The sequence below is a fragment of the Mirounga leonina genome, unplaced genomic scaffold (assembly GCF_011800145.1).
Source record: "Mirounga leonina isolate KUSES-001 unplaced genomic scaffold, KU_Mleo_1.0 Mir_92, whole genome shotgun sequence".
Taxonomy (NCBI): Eukaryota; Metazoa; Chordata; class Mammalia; order Carnivora; family Phocidae; genus Mirounga; species Mirounga leonina.
Window position 1 is genome coordinate 5,426,765 of NW_023270852.1, and position 22,461 is coordinate 5,449,225.

Below are 22,461 nucleotides of genomic sequence, written 5' to 3' on the forward strand. Positions count from 1 at the left end.
ACCACTGCATCTCAAAGTACTTGGGTAATTGTGTTTCAGTCTTTTTTCTTTGTAATCTTGGGTGTTTTCCTCTGTTCATCTAAATGCATTATTCTGAGCCGGGTTCCATAGGCTTCATTTAGCTGCCGTAGGAGTCCATGGCACAAAAAAGGTGAAGACCCCTGTTTTTTGTTTGTTTGGGTTTTTTTTTTAGAGAAAGAGCATGAGCAGGGGGACTGGCAGGGGGAGAGGGAGAAGCAAACTCCCCGCCAAGCAGGAAGCCTGATATGGGGCTCGATCCCAGGACCCCAAGATCATGACCTGAGCTGAAGGCAGACGCCCAACTGAGTGAGCCACCCAGGCGCCCCCCCCACCCCTGTTTTGAAAAAGGCCAGTGCCCACACTGGGGCCTCTGAGTCATTTGGATTTAGATGTGGCCTCACAGGAAGAGGGGTTGTTGAAGGGGATCCGTCTGTTGCATTTTCCGAGTGGAATCCCCACCATTGTAGATGGGACTTGACACCCCTCCCTCAGAGTAATGCCAGCCTCCATTCAGGTGGCTTGAATCCTAAAGACCATGAAGACCCATTCGCAGGCCCCTGAAGTTTGAACAAACCCTGGTCGCCAGCATTGTGGGGGCTCTTGAAAATGCAGGGATTGGGGTCCATCGCAGATGGAGGGGTGTGCAGGTGCTCCCAGGTCGCTGTTGTCACCTGTGTGGCCCAGATGGGAAGGAAGCCTGCAGACTCCTGCTGCTCAGGACTCCGGCAGAGGTCAACCTCCCCCCGGGAAGGCTGGAGGCCTTGGCTGCCGCTCGCCAGGTGAACTGCCTCCTGAAGTACCTCCTGACCTCCGTCTCCCTCTGAGGCCTGTTTCACTGAAGACTCAGCTCGAGCATATAGAAAAGAGGTCCAGCTGGGGAACTTCAGTATGTCAGGAAGATCACCGTACTGTAGTTTCCCAGAGAAGACCTCACCTGCCCCACTGAAGACTCCAGCCCCACACCTTTGGGATGGACAAGAAGAGAAGAAAGCTGGGCTAGTCTTCACCACCCCACGGTTCTCTCCAGTACATGGGCCTAGGGGCCGAGTCTCAGAACACCAGACTCTGAGAAACTAGATCTTGTCTAGGCACCATCTCCAAGGGCTAAGAGTAAAAAGGGACATGACACATTTAGTATTTTCCTCCCAAGGCAAAGGAAAATCATTATGAAGAGATTGGGCTGGGCTGAGTCAGCTCACTGACTCATATGAAAAGAGTAAACAAGATACCAACTGAGTAAATACTGTGAAACTCTATCCATCCCCGATGACGGAGGAAGAGTTGTGCACGTAACCGAGATGTCCCTGAGCAGTAGGAACACTCTCAGAACCGAGGCAGCTGTAATTACTGAAAAGCATAGCGGATCCCTGCACCCTGCCCTGAAACCTGCCCTAGGCCTACTCTTCATTTCCTGCGTTGTTCTTCCCCTCGGACGAGTGAAGGGGTCACACAACCGATCACACGAACAATACCAGGGTTAGTGAGCGCAGGTACCTGATGGGAATGTGGCTAAGTTTAAACCTATTAATTGCTTTGTGGGAAGCAAGGTGATTTCATTAGGGGCTGTATAAGATTTCTGAGGGTGAGGACACGCAGTGACGGCTACCCCACAAGGCCCCGACTGGATCCCGCCCTGGGCATGTGGCGCATCATCCTGCCCTGCAACCCGAGGCTCTGGCTGTGGTCCCCTCTCGTCACACAAGTGTACAGGCCCAAGACACTGCTGCCCAGGCAACAACTCTGCTGTCCTCCCAGGCTGAACGCTGTTTGTCCGGGGCGGATGCCAGCACCAGGGGGAGCTCCCATTCTGGTTGCGTGCGTCACAAAAAGTGGCCGAGGACTGGAGGCACAGGGAGGCCGCCCGGGAGCCAGACAGCTGCATCAGTTCAGAGCTAGAAAAGGAGGAAGAGGAAGGTGATGGAGATTTGCCTGAGGGAGCTGAGTTTGTTCAAGAGAGGCCAGGAGGGGTAAAGCAGCTGCAGCCCTTCAGACCAGTGGTGAAAAGCTTGTGAGAAACAGGAACCATGACCCGCCTTCCCATAGGCATTCCTGTCATGGCTTTCTGGAGCCGTCTCCCAGGAGACCTACCTGGGGTATCCCCAATCCATCTCTCCCTCCAGGAGGGCTGGCACAATTCTCTATCTCCTTCCAGGGCCCTGACACATCATAGTTCAAGGAGCGCTCTTGGCTCCTCAGACACAGCATGGCTCTGGAGGACCCACCATCACCACGCAGACGTTCCTTCTGACACCCACCATTCATTGTCCAGAAGATTTGTTTTAAAAGACAAAAAGCATGAAGACCCTCACCATGGACCTCTCTTCCAGCACCAGGGGGTCAAGACTAGGATTGGAGGTTGGCCTCTTCCTCGGAGACTGATCAGGACCACAGGGGCACCCCCAGCAGCCAACCCCGGAGACTCAACATCAACATGGATTGGTATTTTATGAAAAGTCACTTGAATTCCTAGAAATGCTAGCTCTGCTGGACTTTTAAACGGTGAGTGGAGTCATCCGGCCAAGGAAAATGACATCAGACCTGCTTGGCCTGGAGGGCAGCCAACAGCCACAGAGGCTGTAGAGTGGCCGAGGCCAGAGAGGGCCAAAGTGGAGATGAAAGAGCCATACTATCAGCCACCAAGCTCTACGGCGAGGAAGTAGGGGGATGTGGAATTGGCCGCCTCGCTCTGAATGGCGGCTTGAGATCGTTAAGGGCCCACAACCGGCCGTGCTTCTTTGTGGTCTACCCCCCTACAACCTGAACCTTGGCTTTTGCATGGTGGGTCTTGACAAGTCTTTTTTTTTTTTTTTTTTTAAAGATTTTATTTATTTATTTGAGAGAGAGAATGAGAGACAGAGAGCACGAGAGAGAAGAGGGTCAAAGGGAGAAGCAGACCCCCCGCTGAGCAGGGAGTCCGATGCGGGACTCGATCCCGGGACTCCAGGATCATGACCTGAGCCGAAGGCAGTCGCTTAACCAACTGAGCCACCCAGGTGCCCCTCTTGACAAGTCTTATAAACCTCCATTGGTCCTTAGAGGCCAAATGCCTTCCTCTCTTGACCTGACTTTTACTGGGGTGGATACGGAGGGCTAGGGCCACCAAGGACACAGTGCTCGCTGTCAGGGGGAGAGTCAGGGAGGGCTTCATTGAGGAGGAGACATTCGTGCTGCTCCTTAAAGATGAATCAGTGAGGGCATTCTAGAAGTAGGGACTAAGATTGGATCTTAGGGGGTGGTGAGGAACCCCAACAGGAAAGCAGGTTGGGAACTGACCTCATAGGCTGACCTGAACTTATAGGCTCTGTACGCCATGCAGAGTTTGGACCTAGATCATGGTTGGCAGGGAAGGTGGAAAGAGAGTGAGTTGCAAGGTAGAGTGTCCTCAGGGTGACTGAGGGGGACTCAGATCATTCGTGAATTTGCTAGAATCCAGTTCACCTGAGCCCTGTAGATCCAGAGACTGGGCATTCTTGGCCCTCTTGCCAACTATATCCAGACCTCACTGATGCGTAAACCAAAAATCGAGGTTATTAATTTGCAAGAGTGAGGAGCACCTCTTTCCAGTGACAGAAATGTTGAGACCCCATCCAGGACACCCTCTATCTGGTGCTAAGATCCTGGGGAGCCAGGTTGGTGGTCTGAAGCTTGCTGGGGAAGAATGCAAACCACAGGAGGTGGATATTGTGTAGGGCAATTCATGGGTTCTAGGCTTTGCCTGCTGCAGCCAGAGCAGGGAGCTCCCCACTGCCTGAAGCCCAGGTCACTGGGGGACACGCCTGCTTTCTGACTCACTCCCCGCTTGTCACATTATTTTATTATGCTTGCGTCACAGATGCCGTCTGGCCGTTCCTGGGCCTGGAGGACCTCCTGTCTCCTCCGTTAGGTGTTGATTGGATTAGTCTGAACTCAGCTTTCTCGAGGGCCCCGCGGCTGGAGCAGCTTTCAGAACAACTATGATTAGGGACGTGCGTCATCAAGGTCTGTGTCTTAGGAAGACAATTTAGGCTGCCACAGGAGCCCGGCAGAGAGGCTGGTGACCAGCCTCTTTGCTACCCCAGTGGTGCCAAGAGTGAGGTGTGACCTCAGCGGGCGGGGGGTGCGGCTGGTTCTCTGGAGGACCCACTATCACCACCCAGACGTTCCTTCCGACATCTGCCATTCATTGCCCAGAACATTTGTTTTAAAAGAAAGCATAAAGACCCTCGCCATGGACCTCTCTTCCAGCATGGGGGGTCAAGACTAGGGTTGGGGGGTGGCCTAGAAATGCTAGCTCTGGTGCTAAGGTCCTGGGAGTCTGAGAGGGAGCCCCTCTTTCCCAATGTCCAGGCACTCGGAGGAGCAGGGCAAGCGTAGAGGCCTCTCGGGGCAGGAGCCTCAAGGAGCAAAGCCGGCTTTGTTTCTCCCCGGCATTCAGCCTCTCCTCCTGGGATCCGGTCCGGATTCAGGTCCTGGGAACCTGGCAAGCCCCTGGCTCTCTGCCCATTACTGGCAGCATTAGAGTCCCCAGTGGGACCTCGGCCTGGCCCGAGGGGGTCGCGTGCCGGGGCTGCAGCCACCACGGGCCTGAACAGAAATAGCAGTCCTAAGAGAGGTGGCTCCTGAGAGGCCCCGCTCAGCCCGGCCTCCACTTCCCGGACCTGGGGGCCATGGGGCCCCCTCGGGGTGGAACGCACAAGGAGAGGTGGGCCGTACTCCCCCGTGGATGGGAGAAGACTGAGCAGCCAGGGAAGCTGATTTGTGCCTTTCCTGATACTGGGGATTCTGTCCCTCTTCTGTTGCTGGTCTTCTTACCCCTCTGGGAAATGCTCGTGGGCAGAGGGCAGGGCCGGCTGGGAAGGCCAAGGCCCCACAGGAAGGCCCCGGGCAGGTTTCTGGATCGTGGCTCCCACTGGCCATCTGACCTTGCAAGGAGCCAGCAGGTCTGGGTTCATAGCCCGGCTCTGTTGCTCAAGAACCGTGTGACTTGGGGCAAGTTACTTGAGTTTTCTGTTCTTCTGTTTCCTCGTCTATGAAATAGAAAGGAATAATAATAGTGCCTCTCTCGATGGACTGTTGTGAAGATTACAGAAATTAGTGCTTAGGTGTAGGACGGCTCTGGCAGGCAGGGAACGGAACATAGCTTTGACTGTTTGGATTGTTCTGTTATTATAATCACTCTCATCCTAGGGAATCCAGAGGCCTTTCCTCCCAGTACAGAAACTGTGCCTGCACACGGGGCCCCTCTGGGTGTTCTTCTGCTCCCAGCCGAGGGCCCAGAGTCTACAGTGGGCTCCCTGGGGTCCTTGTTGGCTTGTCTTCATGGGTATCTCTGTGGTCACTGGTCCTTCCTCTTCAACCTCCTCCTGCCCAAGGCCACTCTCGCTCGCTGTCTTCCAAGAAACACTCCTGTTGAATCTTGCTGATAGGTTTGGCAGATAAAACACAAGATGCCTTGTATCATACTAAACTAATTTTTAATATAAGTCTGTCCCATGCACTGTTTGGGCCATACTCCACTAAAATATTACTCATTTATCTGAAATTCAAGTTTCACTGGGCATCCTGTATTTTTAGTTGCTAACTGCAGCAGTCCTGCTGTGAGGCCCCAAAACTCAGGGGTCACATGCAAGTCCGAACAAGGAGTCAGTGTGGAGGGCAGGGGTCAGGACTGGGTCCTTTCTTCATGCTGGGAGCCTGGAGATGCTCTGATCCTGGGTGTTGACATTGTTGGTGCTCTGGGCCCCACGTTCCTGGCAGGCTCCTGATGACTAGAGCAGCACGTGTCTTGTGCAGACGGCGCGCTCTGTCCTAGGTGTGTTTGGCAAAGGTCAGACCCAGGCCAGGCCCAGTGGTTCCACTCCATTGTCTGCGGGGGAAATGGGGGGTGCAGGCTGTGTAGATCCCAAGACCCCAGAAACGGTGGGGACTGGAAAGGGCTCCCTGCACTGTTTTTTTTTTTTTTTTTAAGATTTTATCCATTCATTTGACAGAGAGAGACAGCAAGAGAGTGAGCACAAGCAGGGGGAGTGAGAGAGGGAGAAGCAGGCCTCCCGCCGAGCAGGGAGCCCGATGCGGGGCTCGATCCCAGGACCCTGGGATCATGACCTGAGCCGAAGGCAGATGCTTAACGACTGAGCCACCCAGGCGCCCCTGCACTGTTTCTAACAGAGGTGGGGCAACAGTGCTTATTCGGTTAGGGAGGACTCAGGCACATGGGGAAATTTCCTTTGGAATTAAATACAGGCATGACTTTGACAGGGGAAACCTCACTCAGGCCTAAAGAATGTGTTGGAAAGTTCTGAGCGTGGGGCTGGCTGGCTTTTTAGGCTGGCAGCAGGACAGGATCCCTGGAGGAGGAAATAGGCTTTTGTCTGGAACACCCCGTCTCCAGCCCTGAAGACATTCGGTGGTGTGAAGGCTGGTGCAGGGAGGAGGCTGCCAGAGGCCCGGTCGGGGGGGTGGGGAAGGGACAGAGGGGGACGGGAGGAGAGCAAGAACTCCAGGACTATTTCCCAAAGGCTCCATGGCAGCAAAGGGTCAGGAGTGGGTGTTCTCCATACCTGGTGTGCCAGCCCAGCTGGGGAGGCACGCTCCTCTTCCCTGGCCTGGGTGACCTGGGGAAGGAAGAATTGGCGGGAAGGGACGCAGGGGACCCAAGCTGCCGCAGATGCTTGGAACTTCAGGATAAGAATAGCTAGCATCAGCTCCTGGCTCCTGCTTGGGTTTTTCCATAGGGCAAGCTCTGCTTCGTGGTCGGGCCAGAACTCCTGGTGAGGTTTGGGGCCCCCACCTGTCCTGAGCTGGCTGAAAGTTTCCAGTGCAGGATCCAGGGTGGGGGGGCGGGGGGGGAGTGCCCTGCCGTGTTCGAGACAAATGTGCATTTTACACATTCCTGCAACTGGCCTGGTTTTAAGGTCAAACAAAGGCTGAGGAAGGGGAAAAGCTGACTTGGAAATCCCTTGGAATGAAAGGGCAGCTTCCTGCAGCTTTCTCTCAGCACCTCTCTCCAGCCTCAGGGACCTGCCCTCCTGCAGAAGCAGCACCTGGGCCCCCAGCAGGCCTGCACCCCGGGGTCTGACCTGCCTCTGCAGAGCACTAGGTTGGACTGAGCCCTGGCCTTGCCACTTCCTCCCCATGACCTTGATGAGTGATTTCATCTCATTGCCTTGGTTTCCTTGTCTAGAAAATGGGGCTCCTCTCGTTCGGTTCGGAAGACAGCGAGGATAGATCATGGATGCCAAGGTGCCTAGCACCCACGGACGATTCTGTTGTTTTTCCTCGCACTCCTGCTATCCTCCTTGGTCAGATGGCGAGTCCTGGGCTTCCTTGTAGTTTTGCGTGACTGTCCTGCTCCCTCCTTCTGCCAGAGCAGAGGACTCCGGGGGCAGGAGGCGGTCTTGGGGGCATGGGTGAGGAACCCTGGCTTGACCTGATATTCTGGGCCTTTTCAGTAGAAAAGATATTCCATTAATAGGACGAAATCAGTCGTTAAGCGTCTGCCTTTGGCTCAGGTCATGATCCCGGGGTCCTGGGATCGAGCCCCACATCGTGGTTCCCTGCTCAGCGGGGACCCTGCTTCTCCCTCTCCCTGCCCCTCCCCCTGCTTGTGCACGCGCCCTCTCTCTGACAAATAAATAAATAAAATCTTTAAAGAAACATAGGACAAAATCCACTGGCACAAGCTTAAGCTCAGAAGGTTGTTCAAGCCTTTTCCATGGGCACGTTGAAGCTCTTGCAGTGAGGTGAGCACCAGATTGAGGTGCACCCCGGGGGTTAAGTCCTGGGGGCCAGGTGCTGTTCTAAACACAGGTACCTATCATCCCATCTAATCTGTGCAACAACCACAGGAGGTTCTCATTTTACAGATAAGGAAACTGAGGCAGAGAGAGGCTCAGTCATTTGCCCAAGATCACACAAGTGAACCCATATTCAAGCCCAGGCATGTGCCCCAAACCTGTGTCTGCCCCTCATGCTTCTCCAGGTTCTCTTGGCGCCAGGGGCCCGTGAGGGGCTGGAGGAAACAGGAGTAAGTCAGCAGTATGGGGAGTGCGGGGACACGGCTGCAGAGGGTGGTATGGGGGCAGGCACCTCACTGGGGACTGCTCTCCTGGGTGCCCGGGACCTTCTGCGTTGGCAGCCCTCAGTCCTGTGCAAATCAGGACGACTGTTCCCCATAGTCCGCTTTTCTCTGGGGGAACATCTCTGCTCAGGAGGAGCAGGGGGGTCAGAGAGTAGCCGAACGTGCAGGAGGGACATTGTTTATCTCACAGACCGTACCGTCTGTCATCCTGGGAGCATTTGGGGGCAGATCCACCCCATGCTCGGGGCCAGGAAATGACCGTCCACCCAAACCTCAATAACAAGAGAATTCGCCTGGGGTACCAGAGCCTAGAACTTTCTGGTTGATGGTGGGCTCAGCCAGGAAACCACGTTCTGGTCCCTGAGGTTCAACATCCTTCACAATGTGCCAGTGCGTCCCCACTGGCCTCCGGTCTGTCACCTCAGGGAGAGGCTGATGCTCGGGAACAGGGGCTGAATGTGGTGGAAGATCCAAAACAGAGAAGATGTGGGCCGTCGCTTGCCGGGGGCAGGGCCTGTACTCGATTCCTGAGGTAACAAAGCCCCTCCGACTGGACGACTCATGTGTATTCTCCGAACGGTTCTGGAGGCTGGGAGTCCGAAATCAAGGTGTTGGCAGGGTTGGTTGCTTCTGAGAGCCGTGAGGGAAGGGCACGTCCAGGCCTCTGTCCTCGGCTTGTAGATGGCTGTCTTCGCTCTGTCTTCACATCGTCCTTCCTCCATGTGTGCCTGTGTCCAAATTTCCCTTTTATAAGGATACCATGTCCACCCTAATAACCTCATCTTAAAAAATTCATCTAAAATAATTCAGTATCCAATAGGGTCACTGAGGTACTGGGGGTTAGGACTTCAGCCTATGAATTTGGAGGCATATAATTCACCCCACACTGGGCATTTGGAAGCAGGTGTGGTGGGAAGAGTGAGCGTTGGCTTGGGGGGACGGTGGTCTGAGGGCCTTGGGTTTACGTCTTAGCTTCTCGGACTCCCTCAATGGCCTTGGGCTCTGAGCCTCAGTTTCCTTCTCTGCAGAGTAGAGCCGGAGAAGCCGTTCATCTGTTCATTCCTCCTTTATCCTTCTAGAGAATGGCAGCTGTGCGCCAAGCGCGTGCTGGGGGATACGTAGTGGGCGCTGACCTCACAGGACGCTGTGGGGACCAGGGAACCCGCGAGAGCTCAAGCAAGCGCAGACACACAGTAGGTGCTCTCTGGGCATCCGCTGCTGCCCTCTCCCCTCCAGCTGCAGTGGGCAAAGCTCTGAGGGCGAGCGGGTTTGGGTTGGTGGAGGCCCCCTGGGCCTCCATTCCATGTGTTCTGTCCAGAGCCTTGGGCTTGAGTGGACACTGTGGATGGCCCTGGTCCAGGAGGCGTCCAGCCAGGGGACCTCCTCCTTGGGGCCTCACAAGAACGAGACAGCCCGGCGTCCCCAGGGAGTGTGGGCAATGCCCCTGGCCGGCGCGAGAAAGCCTAGTGTGGCAGCCCCAGGGCCACAGAGAAGCCGTGAGCCGCTCGCCCCACACGGACGCTAAGGAAAGCCTGACAGGGCTCATGTGCTGTTTTCTCCCCACTACCCTGGGCTCCTGCCTCCTCTGATAAACTCTGAACTGGAAAATCAAAGATGCAGAACAGCACCATTGCCGTTTTCCACTATTTCATGATAGCGTCGAAGCACCAGGGCGGTCTCCAGGCCCAGCATCCTGCCAAAGCCCCAGCCCCAACTCACACAGCCTCTGCACGGAGCCCTGCGGGGCCTCTGGCCAGAGCTTTCTAAATATAGCTCCTTCCTCCTCCAGACAGCAAAGACCAGAGCCTCTGAAAGGCTTCCGTCCTGATGGCTAGGCTCTCGGCTGTTAGGCAGACCTCCCCAGCAGGATGGGGAGAGGGGCAGCACAGACGGGGGGCGGCCAGGGCTGGGGAGGAGGCCCGAAGCCGGCTCGGAAGGGACGCTGAGGCCCCGATGCCCAGGGGCCATGGCCTTGGCCCTGTGTTCCTGCCTTCTGTCCCTGGGGATGTGTGGGGTCTGGGGCCCTGTCCCAGGCAGGCTCTGCTAAGCTGTGACCGAGGGACAGGAGACTAGGCAGGCAGTGCTGAAGGAAGAGAAAAACGATGATCTTCTCAGGAGATGGAAAGAGCCTGCCTTCAGGGTTGAACTCCCGACTCCACCTCTAAGCCGGGTGAGGGCAGATCCTTCACGGTACACCTCAGTTCCCCGTCTGGGAGGTGGGGGTGAAAGACCCTGTTGAGGGGATCCGCGAGAACGTGTGCCCAGTGGCAGCCATGCCAAGGCTGCGTCAGGACGCCGTGGGTTGTCGTGTAGCTCTGCAGGACGGGCACTCAGCCTGGCATCTCCTCCCAGGTGACCCCTGGCCGAGGTCTGCACCGGGCTGTGTCTTTAATTTTGCCTTGGTGAGGCATGGGGTCCTCTTCCAGTCCTCATGGCCTCAGAGGTACCCCAAGCACAGAGCCTCCACGGCCCTTTAGATAGGGAAGCAGCCATCCTGTGCCCAGCGGGGTGCTGAGGCCCCTTGAAAACATCAGCCCAGATGGGAGCAGGTAAGAAAAGCTGGAACGACTGAATAGAATAAAATCTTGGATTTCTCAGCACCAGGCCTGGCTCTGCGTGGGAGGCACCAACCCATGTCCCCCCAGCCCCCACCTACTCCGTTCTGTTTACAGTGGGAGGACTTGCCCTGCCCCCCAGGTCTCTAACGCCAGGAAGGGTGGGACCTTGTCTCCTGCAATTAAGGTGTTCAGAGGAGACCCCAAACTAACGAGCTTATCATATGGAAAGCCTGGTCGTCCGACAAGGAGAGGCCACTCTGCTCCAGGAACTTCACTCCTATTGTGTGTACGGGCCACAGCCCATTGATCTGACACCCTCTGGATCGAGATAAGTCAGGACTAGATGTGAAATCCCCAAGTGTTGCCAGGGATGGAGACAGAGAGCTGCTGGTGGAGACGTCAGCCCCTGTTTAGACTGTCCTTCTGCTGACAAGCTGGTCCCCTGGCAGGGGGGCTCCGTGGGGTAAGGCTTTCTGGTGCTATGGCCACCGTTCACAGGGCACTAACTCAACAGCCCCGTGAAGTCGGTCCTGTTATCACCCTCTTTTTTTTTTAAGAGAGAGAGAAAGCGTGAGCCGGGGTGGGAAGGGGATGGGCAGAGAGAGAAGGAGAGAATCTTAAGCAGGCTCCACGCTAGGCTCAACCCAGGGCTCGATCTCCCGTCCCTGAGATCATGACCTGAGCCAAAATCAAGAGTTGGATGCTTAACCGACAAAGCCACCCAGGCGTCCCCCACCCTTATTTTCAAAAGGGGTTGAATCAGTATATCCGAAGGTCACACAGCTGTTAAGTGACAAAACCAGGATTCAAAGTTTATGCTCTTTTGGCCTCTGTGGTTTCTTCACACCTTGGAGTTCCAGGTTTTCCAGTGATGACAGGTCTTAAAGAACATTTCTAGGGGCTCCCGAGTGCACATATCTACAACAAACAGGCTGGCCAATGATCAGGACAAGAGCCCCGGGCTTTCTGCAGGGGAAGTCATGCTGAGCTGACGTTCCAGAGCTCTAGTAGCTAGCAAAAACATGTCAGCAGAGGAAACCTAGCGTTTTAGCGTATTGAGACTTTTCAAAGGTGTTTGGCAAGGTTCCGTGCCAAAAATGTTCCCGTACCTAGAAGAAACTGAATTGCTTCGCTGGGGCTTTGCAGGGAATGCCCTGTCATGAGGGGAAGGAAGATATTCCGAGGGATGCATGTGCACTCCTCGTGATGGAGAGTGGTAAATAGCAGTGCCTTGCAGGGATTGATGCTTGTGGGGTCTTAGGGCCTATTTTTTAAAATTTAAGATCTGGAAAAGGAAGCATAGAGTGAAAATGCCAAGTCTATAGGATTCTTGGGAAATGAGAAGCCAGATTAATGGAAGGTGTAGGTTTTTTGCCTTGGTTCCCAAAAACTTGCTAATGATCAGCATTTTGTTGGCCTGATGGTCACAGTGCCGTGCAAGTGGTTTCTTCCATCCCACACCGAACTCTCGTGCGCCCCCTAGACGCCAGGCACCATGCGGGGCGCAGACGCGGATCACACATAGTTACCCGGCTTTACACAAGTGGGATTCAATGGGTCTTTCACTTGCTCAATTTACTTACTGAGGTATTGTGAACAGTGCAGTGCAAAGAACTACCTCATTCTTTTTCACGTCTGCCCAGTGGCATTTCCCTGGGAAGTGACCACATATCTATTTTATCCGTTCCCTCTTGTTGGGCCTTTGCACTATTTCTGGATTATAATATAGCAACACTATAGCCTTAAACATCCCTGTACCCCGATATTTGCCCATCTGGACAAGTGTTTCTGAGGATTGTCACCTGGAAGGGAAATTACAGGGTCAGAGGAGATACACATTTAAATTTTTTGTGTGAATACTGATGAATTGCCTGCAAAACGCATCTCATTCAGTTTTAATTACCCCCAAAGCATCTGGCGATGCCTATTTCCTCAAATCCCTACCAATATTGGATATTATATTCGTTTCCTATTGCTGCTGTAACAACCTACCATAAATTTGGTGGGCTTAAAACAACACAAATTTGTCATCTTACAGTTCCGGAGGTCAGAAGTCTGACACGAGTCTCACCAGGCTGAAATCTGAAATCACAGTGTCAGCAGGACTGCGATCATTCTAGAGGCTCTAGGAGAGATTGTTCTTAGCCCGTGGTCCCCTCCCATCTTCAAAACCGGCAAAGTCTGGGGGCACCTGGGTGGCTTAGTCGGTTGAGCCTCTGACTCTTGGTTTCGGCTCCGGTCATGATTTCAGGGTCGTGAGATTGAGCCCCATGTCAGGCTCTGCGCTGTGGGGAGTCTGCTTGAGATTCTCTCTCTCTCTCCCCCGCTCTCTCTACCCCTCCCCCCACTCATGCGCATGCTCTCTCTCTCTCAAATCTTAAAAACTCAGCGAAGTCTGGAGTCTCTCTCACCTGGTGTTACTCTGACACTCTTCTGCCCCCCTGCCATTTTCAGAGCCCCTTACAATTACCTTGGGCTCGCCTGGATAATTAGGATTCTCTTCTTATCAGGTCAGCTGACTAGCATCCTGAATTCCACCTGTAACCTGAATGTCCCCTTACCTTGTAGCCTCACGCGTGCACAGGTTCCAGGGAGTCGAATGTGGACCTTTTGGGAGCGGGGCATTTCTCTGCCTACTGCAGATACTATCAGCCTTTTTAGTGGTGTCCGCTCTAAGTGAAAACATGGTATCCTGCTCTTCTAAGTTGCATTTTGTCAATTATTTGTGAGGTTAAACATCTTTTTCTATGTGAGGAGGCGGAATGGTTTCTATTATCGTAAATTGTCTGTTCGCATCTTTTGTCTCCTTATCTATTTGCCTTTTTTTTGTTGTTGTTGGTTTCAATTGAGTTATAAATTTTTGAGAGCAAGGACTTTTTTTTTTTTTTAAAGATTTTATGTATTTATTTGACAGACACAGCGAGAGAGGGAACACAAGCAGGGGGAGTGGGAGAGGGAGAAGCAGGCTTCCCACTGGGCAGGGAGCCCAATGCGAGCAGGGAGCCCGATCCGGGGCTCAATCCCAGGAGGCTGTGATCACGACCTGAGCCGAAGGCAGATGCTTAATGACTGAGCCACCCAGGCGCCCCGAGGGCAAGGACTTTTTCACATTCATGTTTACATCTGAGTGCCTGCAGATGCCACCTGATTCAGAGAAGCTCCGCCGAGCCCGTTGGCCCTCCCTCCATCACTCCCACCCCATTCTCTTGCTCTTCTGCTTTGGAAGAAGTGTCTGGACCTGGACGCTTCCAGCCGAACTGGCCAAGTTGAGTGTGTCTAGAGGGCGTGATGGTCTGGTGGCTTACTTCCTGCACCGTGGACTTCTCAAGCATGATGGGCTCTGGGGTCAAACAGCCTGAGGGCGCAGCCCTCCGCCTCTGGCCCAGCCCTTCCGGCAGGCATGCTGGCATTTTCGGGTTGCCCGTATGGGAAGAGGACAAGCATTGACCCTTCCTTTTGCGAGGAAGGGCCCCTCTCGCCGAGCTGCCCCACCTTGCTATGCTGAGGCCCTGACAAGACCCACCACCGATGACCCGGCATGGTGCAGCCCCCGGGGGGGCTCGACACCCCCAATCTGCCTCGTGACTCCGACCGACAGGCAGCAGGGAGAGATTACTTTCCCCTGTCGCTGACCTAGAAATGGAGGCTCAGAGAGGTTCCCCAACATGGTATGGCTAGTTTGGGGTACGGGCACTCTTCCCAACACCGGCCCTCTCCGTGGCCTCCCTCTCTCCATTCTCCAGCCCCACGGGCTGGCAGCCCTGAGAAGGCACCTGGGCCGCAGCGCCCATGGCAGCCACACCCCTCCGCCCTTGGGAAGCTAGAAGCTGCCTTGGCCTGCCGGACCCGGACCTGGACCCGAACCCGGACCCAGGACTCTAAGGAGGGGGCCACACGAAGCCCTCTGCAGCCCTTTCCTTCCTGGTCAACAGCCTGGGCTCCGCCTCCTCCTGTGCCACCGCCCTGGGGCTGGAAGTCATTACTCTTTTATTAAATCCATCTGCTCTGCTTGGAGACGGCCCGGCGTCTCGGCGCTCCCCGCCCTGGATATGTGGCGGGGGGCTGCACACAGATGACATTGTGTGAACTGGGACGGCATCCTGGAGGGCAGACGCCCAGGCGTGCTGTGGGGGCGAGGGCCCCGCCCGGCCTGGAGGGTGCGGACGCTGAGCCGCAGGAGCTAACTGGGCTCTGGAGGGAGGGGGGTCTGGAGCCCCTTCTGCAGCCCCCAGAGCCTGCGGGGCCTGGGATGCAGGGGGGCTTTGCCCTTGCAGGGCACCGCGGGCTCGCTGCCTGGCCTTTCACTGATGAAGCCGCTCCCTCCCTCTCCGCAGGAGTGCATCATCGACGAGGACTGCGGGCCCACCAGGTATTGCCAGTTTGCCAGCTTCGAGTACACCTGCCAGCCTTGCCGGGACCAGCAGACCGTGAGTGCGCCCAGAGGCCCCTGCAGCTGCAGCATGGGAGCCATGGGGGCTGGGCTGGGTCCCAGAGAGGAGGACCTGGGGGGGAAGGCCAGCAGCCCCATGGTTCTCAGTTGGGCTTCCGGAAGCCTTCAGTGGGCTTAACCATGGCCATGCTGGGAAGAGCCTCTCCATGATGCCCAGCGGGGGGGCTGCCTCCTGGAGGGACTAGGAAGCCATGTGCAGACCCGCCACATGGTCCCTGGCTCCACTGCCTGCCTCGTGGGTGACAGAGGGAGAGAGGGAAGACAGAGCCCCACACCTGCCCCTTCCCCTGGGGCAGACCCGTCCCCAGGCTGTAAACTACTGCAGCCCCACCCCCACCCTCCAGATCTTTCTCCCGATCCGCCCAGAGAAGGCAGAAGGAGGCCAGGAGGGAGGCAGAGTGCGGCCCCGGTAGGCATTTCACAAAGAAGCACGAAGCCCGGGAAGCGGAAACTCCCTCCACCCAACAGCTGTTTTGGACAAAGCCATATGGGCTCATTGGCTTCTCTCGTCCTTTTTCATGATTAAGACAGTAACACAGCATGATGACAAATGTGGGAAGTGGAGGGCTTCTTACTCCCCTGTCCGTGGTCAGGCAACTGCAGGTGTCCCTCGCGCCTGCCGTGTCTGAGCCCGACCGCGGGGTCCCAGGCTGTTGTGCCCACTCCCAGCGGCGGCACCCACGGGCCTTCCCCATCCACCAGGCCTCCGGGTTGGGCCTTGAGTTAGCTCTCAGAATCCGGCTGCTGCCTGCCTCTGTGGGCCAGAAGCCACCTTCCGTCCTGACTACGGAGCTAACAGAAAGGAGCCAAGGCACAAGCCTGTGGGGGAAACTGCGGGACACACTGCGTCCTTTGCAGAATCTCAAGTTGCCTAGGAAGACCCAGATACAGGACTCGCCTCAGCTGCCACTTTCCCAGTGTCAGACCCCTCACATCTCCCATCTCTGCCCCCTGCCTTCCACTGAAAGCCCCACAAACCAAGGCCTCGGCACTTGCCCCCCGCACCCCACTTGCCCCCTCGCCCGGGGTGATGAGAGCATGTGCTTAACACACCTGTGGCGTCTTCAGGCTTTCAGGGCTAGGAGCCAAGCAGGCTGGGTTCTCTCAAGTGCGTGAGCCGGCATGCTTGCGTTTGCCCTCCTCTCTGCAGCTCTGCACCCGGGACAGTGAGTGCTGTGGAGACCAGCTGTGCGTCTGGGGTCACTGCACCAAAACAGCCTCCAAAGGCGGCAACGGGACCATCTGTGACAAGCAGAGGGACTGTCAGCGTGGGCTGTGCTGTGCCTTCCAGAGAGGTGGGTGGGCTCTGCGCTGAGTACGGGGCAAGCCCTGTCCCACACTCCACCACACGAGGCTTCCTGGGGCTCCATCCATGCCAGACACACCTTTTCAGGGTCCCACCGCCTGGGCAGGCCCCCAGATGCTCACTCAGGGTGTGTCCCAGCCCCACAACCTCTGCCTGAGGCAGGCCCCCGCCTGGAGGGGACCACCATCTCTCTTGCTCTCTCTCTGTCCCCTGTTGACACCTAGAGAAGTTAAATTCCTTCAGGATGCATGAGCTCAGGGCAGGAGGAACACCCCCAGATGGGTGGGATTTGAACAACCCCTCTCCACCCTCCAGCTCATTTCCCGGGCCCCAAAGGTAGCACCTGGCTCCGTGCTCTTTCCTGAGTACAGCCCCCTTCTATTCCCATTCCATTCTCACTGCCCCTCCCGGGTGAGGTTGCTCAGGCACTCCCCTTCCTGCCGGGTTTCTGAAAATCTCTCCCTTAGCTGCCTCCCCAGCTCAGCCCCTGCAGCCCCCAGTCCACCTGCTCCCTGCTGTCCCAGCCATTTTCCCCAGGTCAGCTCTCGCAGCGTGGTTGCTCTGTTCTGGCTCCTCAGTCTGCCTTTCAAGGCCTCGACCAGCTGCGGCTTCTCTGTCCGCCTTCTCTCTCCAGGGCTCCCAGCCTTTCCCACCACGCCCAACCCCAGGCCTTTATTGGCGCTGTGTCCCAGCCTTGAGGGCCTTTCTTAGACTCTTGATTTCTCCAGGCTTTTGGCTTCAAAACCCAGCATAAGCCCTCGTCTCCACGCAGTCCTCCCTAAGTGCTCCAGCCCTCCTGAGCCCATCCTGCCCTTGTTTCTTCTCATCCCACCTCTTCAGTTTTAATCTCCACTTTGCGGTTGAGGGGGGAAGGTCGGGGCTGTCCCCCATTTCTCTGCTCCCTTCCGTGGTGCCCCCCTGCTCGATGCTGGGCACGCAGGGATGACTGTCCACTGGCCCCAGGTCTGCTGTTTCCTGTGTGCACACCCCTGCCCGTGGAGGGTGAGCTGTGCCATGACCCCGCCAGCCGGCTTCTGGACCTCATCACCTGGGAGTTAGAGTCTGACGGAGCTTTGGACCGATGCCCGTGTGCCCGTGGCCTTCTCTGCCAGCCCCACAGGTGAGGCTCCACCTGCCCTCCCTATCAGAGGTCGAGAGCAGATGAGGTGCCACCCAGTGGGATCTCAGGAGCAGAGGGGTGATGTGTTTAGGGTAGTTTAGGGTAGGTTTAAGTGGAGGTGTCCTTGGATCATCCAGAGGCTGAGTCTCACAGCAGTCAGTGACCGTCGGTCTGGGGCTCAGGAGAAGGTGTGGCTGGGGTTACGGATTTGGAGCTCGTCTGCATGGTGGTTGAAGCCTCATGAGGAGGTGATCCAGGGGGAGGGGGAGGAGGCAGAAGAGCTGGGAGCTGAGGCGGGAACCCAAGCCCTTCACAGTAAGGGACAGACCGAGGAAGAGCCAGCAGAGGTGCCTGAGAAGGCACAGAAGTAGAAGGGAAACTGGGAGAGAGGGCCCCCAAATTGGGCTCTGCTAATAGTGTCCTAAGCTGCTGAGACACCATGAAGCATCTGAGGTGTGGCCTCCCTGCAGTCACCACTCACCTTCCTCGCTGCCCAGCAGCATCCAGGGTGGCTGGGCAGACACACAGGACTCCCCGGCCCCGCCTCACGAGGCCCCGGGGCTGCCCACAGGTGCAGCTGATGTGACAGTCAGGGGCTGCTGCCACGTGGAGGCCCAGATGGGCAGGCGGCTGAGAGGGGCCACACACTGCCGTAAACTCTCAGGCCCCGCAGTGCTCAGGGCCTGCCCCAGAGAGTGTCACCGGAAGACAGACCTCCCCTGGAGGTGCGGGGTGGGGGTGCCCCTGGAAAAGTGACCATCCCTCAGCCATCTTTTTTAAGGTACGATGTGGACGGGAAGGTAAGACTCCGTTGAGGTGTTAGAGGAGGTGTGAGGGTGAGCTCAAAGCGAGGGGCCTTGTTTCGGGCGCGGGCGTGTTGAGGGCCCCCGCGTCACCCCTCCCCCACAGCGCAGAGCCAGGGCCTTCGGCTGAGCCCAGCCCCGGTCTCTCCCCAGCCACAGCCTGGTGTATGTGTGCAAGCCGGCCTTCCCTGGGAGCCGAGCTGAAGACGGAGAGAGCCTGGGGCCCAGGGAGGCCCCCGACGAGTACGAGGATGGCAGCTTCATTGAAGAGGTGCGCCAGGAGCTGGAGAACCTGGAGAGGAGCCTGTCTGTGGAAATGGCACTCGGGGAGCCCGGTGCTGCCTCTGAGCTGCTGGAAGGAGAAGAGATTTAGACGGAGGCCTGTTCTGCGGGTAGACATGCGATAGAAATAGCTAATTTATTTCCCCAGCTGTGTCCTCTAGGTGTGGGCTTTTTTCCATGGCCTCTTCCCAGTACATTTTCCCTCTGGCTTAAAACAAAACGAGGTGCTGTGCATTTGTCCAGCTCCCGCGGACTGTACACCATCCATCACAGTCCGGGTGCCTGGGTCAGGCAGGGGGGAGGGGTGCGGGAAGTGTGTGGGAGGGTGCAGGGCTGCCGCGCTGGTCCAGATTACTGGCCACTTGGGCCTCTCGTGGCTGGCACCTGGCACGTTTCCTTTTTTCTATATCACCTTGAGAATTGGAGGAGGGGAGGGGCCGGAAAAGGATGCAGATGTCCCCATGATGGGTTTTGGGGAAATGTGGACTCATACATATGGAGAACAGTGCCCTGCTTTGCAAATGTGAGCCTGGCGAAATGTAACAAATGAATTTTCCATGTACTTCTTCCCATGGGCACAGGCAAGCTGTGCGTTCCGCTGCTGTGGGTGACGTGTTCCGCTCGCTCCGTGTCATGTGCATCCCTGTCCTGTCAGCAGTGTTCCTCGGCTCCTACGTCTGTCTGGGGGCAGCAGTTTCATACCCCTCACCACAACCTGGCAAGGACAGTGGCGGTCTCCCCATCTGTCAGCATCTTGGAGTCTCAGAGACACCAAGTTGCTTGCCCGGGTCACACAGCGAGTGAAGACCAGTGCAGGATGGCTCCCAGGTGTGATTCCAAGCACATGCTTTCCCTACCCCTCCCCACCAGGCCAGTGCCACCTAAAGTTCCCTCTAAAAGGTGGCTGGATGGGAATTTTTCTTTTGAGGCATATCCGGAATTGAGGTCAGTCTAGTTCACTGTAAGATTAAACTTCTACTGTTAGACGTAGCATTCTCCCTTGTGTGGGGGTGGCCATCATCCCAGTGCAGAAGCAAATGGTATCAACACTCTCCCCCTATGGCAGGTGGTTATGTTAGCGACTTGGAAGGTGCTTGGTTGGTGCAGAATATATACGTCCACTTGCCAGAAACAGTACTTAAGTAATTGTAGGGCCAGGATTATAAATGAAATTTGCAAAATCACTTACCAGCAACTGCAGACCATTATCAACCACATGGAGAAAATCAAAGCAAGGTTTTATGAAATACGGCTGTAATATCCAAACTGAGAGCACTGGGCTGCATGTTATTCCGTAAGCGATATTTGCAGGTGCCATGGACTGTTTCCATCAAGTATTCATCCAGAGTTATTAAATTTTAAAATTGCACATGATTGTATAAGCATGCTTTGAGTTTTAAATTATGTATAAACACCTATGTTGCATTTAAAAATCAAGCATAAATCACTTAAACTTCTCCTTTGTAGTTCTTGGATGTCTTTTTTCCTTTTGACTTTGAATAAGTAAAAAACACTTTGAGCCAGAAAAAATAAAATGGAAATGAACTGCCTTGTTAAAAAAAAAAACAAAACCCGAAAAGACTTCCACATAAGCGAATTTTCCAGACAAGTGAAGCACACCTGTTTTAGCACCAAAATATTTTAGAAATGCTAACCATTTTTGTCAGGGATTAATTTTAAGAGTGGGAATACTTCACTGTCTTCTGAAAGAGTAAATGGAATGTATATGACTCTAAAAAAAAAAAAAAGAGCAGGAGTTGGGGAAGGGCCAGAGGGAGAAAGAGAGAAGCAGACTCCCCCACTGAGCAGAGAGCCCGATGTGGGGCTGGAGCCTGATGCGGGGCTCGATCCCAAGCCCCTGGGATCATGACCTGAGCTGAAGGCAGATGCTTAACTGAGCCACCCAGGCGCCCCTGGCTATTTTCTTTCTATTCAAATGTTCCAATCATAACACAGATCTTTTAGGGACTGTAATCATAAAACTACTATATATTAAGGTCAGCTGGGTGGCAGGCGCCAGATTAGGTAGGCTACCTATATTACCTCATTTAATCTTCATTGAATCTAGGGATATTTTCTTCATTTAACAGATGAAAAAAATGGAAGCTCAAAAATATTGGGTGATAGAGCTAAAAGTCAAACAAAAATAGTATCTAGTATAGTCTGCTCAGGATATACTAATTAATTTTAAGATCAAATATAGAGCTGCTCTCTATTCAATGTCAAAGTCATCACGACCACGCTACATCCTTATCACTCAACAGTTATTTACTGAGAGCTGCTCAGAACCAGGTGCTGTGATAGGCTCTGGGGGTGCCAAGTGGATCCAGAGAGGGCTCCTACCCTGAACGCATCACGGCCTCCCAAGGCATACACACTAAACCCAGCACCCACAAAGCAAAAGCAGTCAACCCGGTGTCAGAACAGTGTTATGGGAGCCTCAAAGGAGCACTTGGTTTGGGAGCACTGGCATGGGGACTGGCTCTCAAAGATCAGAGGAGTTTATCAGGCGGTCCGAAGGAGTAGGCAGGGGCACTCCAAGCCAGGGGCAGAAAAAGGGATGGTATATAGAGGGAACAAAGTAATTCACAGTGGCTGGAAGGCAAGGTAAATTTGAATTGAGTGTTTGAAGAAGAGGCTTGAAATGGTTTCAGTCGACGAAAATGTTACTGAGTTCCTACTGTATGTCAGGCCCTACCTATATTAAGTGCCAGGAGAAGGTGGAACATGAGATAAGACTAGGTCCTCCCCATGGAATTCTATCCTGCACCACTTTTGTCATCAGAGCCCCCTTCCAGGGGGAAACTGCAATCAACAGAACACAGTTGGCACAGTTACTGGAAAAACAGAACCCCTGCGTATTTGTATCTCAACAAGTCGGTACTCCTGAATTAAATGGGTTACTCAAGCATCATAAAAGATGCTGAACACTAAGTGTGCCCTCTGTACTGGGGAAAGAGGCAGACTGGGAGCAAAGAAAGCAGAGAGGGAGCATGGTCCCCACTTCTCAGGCAAGGCTATACGGTCTACTAATAATTCCTGGGCTGGTGAATTCTCAGGCTCTGACCAGTCGGAAGACCTGCTTCTCCAGTAGAGAGTAGCTGGTAAGCGGAGGAAGAGCCGGTGCTGTCACGGGGAAGGGGCAGAGCATTCCTCCCCGACGCTTTTTTGCCCTCCTAACTTTGCCACTATGATTGCTGCATTCTTTTCTAAATGGTCACACATGCCTTCACACACTCTCGATTTTGTCATGTACCCTTGTTCCTAGAAGTCAAGTTTTGAAAACACTGTATCTAACCAAGTGGTCATATAGCACCCTTCTTCCCCACAGGAACGACCCTGAAGGAGTGTCTTCTGGTTTCGTGTATACCTAGTCTCGACTGGCCACAACCTTTATTTGGGCCCTCAATTCCTTTGCAAACCTGATAAAAAGTTTACTAGCCCCCCAGAAAACTATACGTTTCACACAGTTTTGCTTTTTTAAAAGACTTGAATTGCCTTATACTAGTGACCAAAATATTGATTTGCTTTTCAAAAATTAAACAATTTAGATGGAATAGTTTTATTTAGCAAATTAAAAAAACCCTGCTACTTCAGATTATCCTCTATTCCATATACTTTAGACTATAATTTGTAAGTCACAAATGCGAGAGTTGGCTAGGGTCTTGATGCTAAACAACGGGACAAAATTCAGAGGGAGATCTTTTCCAATCGGAAAGCAAATACCAGCGAATGAACCAGAATAAATGATTTTATTGTATTCCATACATTCACAGGTCACTTCCAGATTTAGCAACGACACTGATTAGCAATGCTCTGATTCCATGCCCTCATTTAGCTTAGGCCACGCTGTAAGTTCTCC

At 54.5% G+C, this 22,461-nt stretch overlaps 1 protein-coding gene across 1 annotated transcript in view; it reads left to right on the forward strand.

The window, feature by feature from the left end:
- The window catches only part of DKK3 (dickkopf WNT signaling pathway inhibitor 3), a 43,802-nt gene extending 23,748 nt beyond the window's left edge, over window positions 1-20,054 (forward strand). Inside the window, exons 5-8 of the mRNA XM_034995078.1 lie at window positions 14,973-15,065; window positions 16,239-16,383; window positions 17,358-17,514; window positions 18,471-20,054. Of these exons, the coding sequence (XP_034850969.1) occupies window positions 14,973-15,065; window positions 16,239-16,383; window positions 17,358-17,514; window positions 18,471-18,690 (615 nt within the window). The 3' untranslated portion in view covers window positions 18,691-20,054. The remainder of the gene's footprint in view (window positions 1-14,972; window positions 15,066-16,238; window positions 16,384-17,357; window positions 17,515-18,470) is intronic.
- The last annotated feature ends 2,407 nt before the right edge of the window (window positions 20,055-22,461 follow it).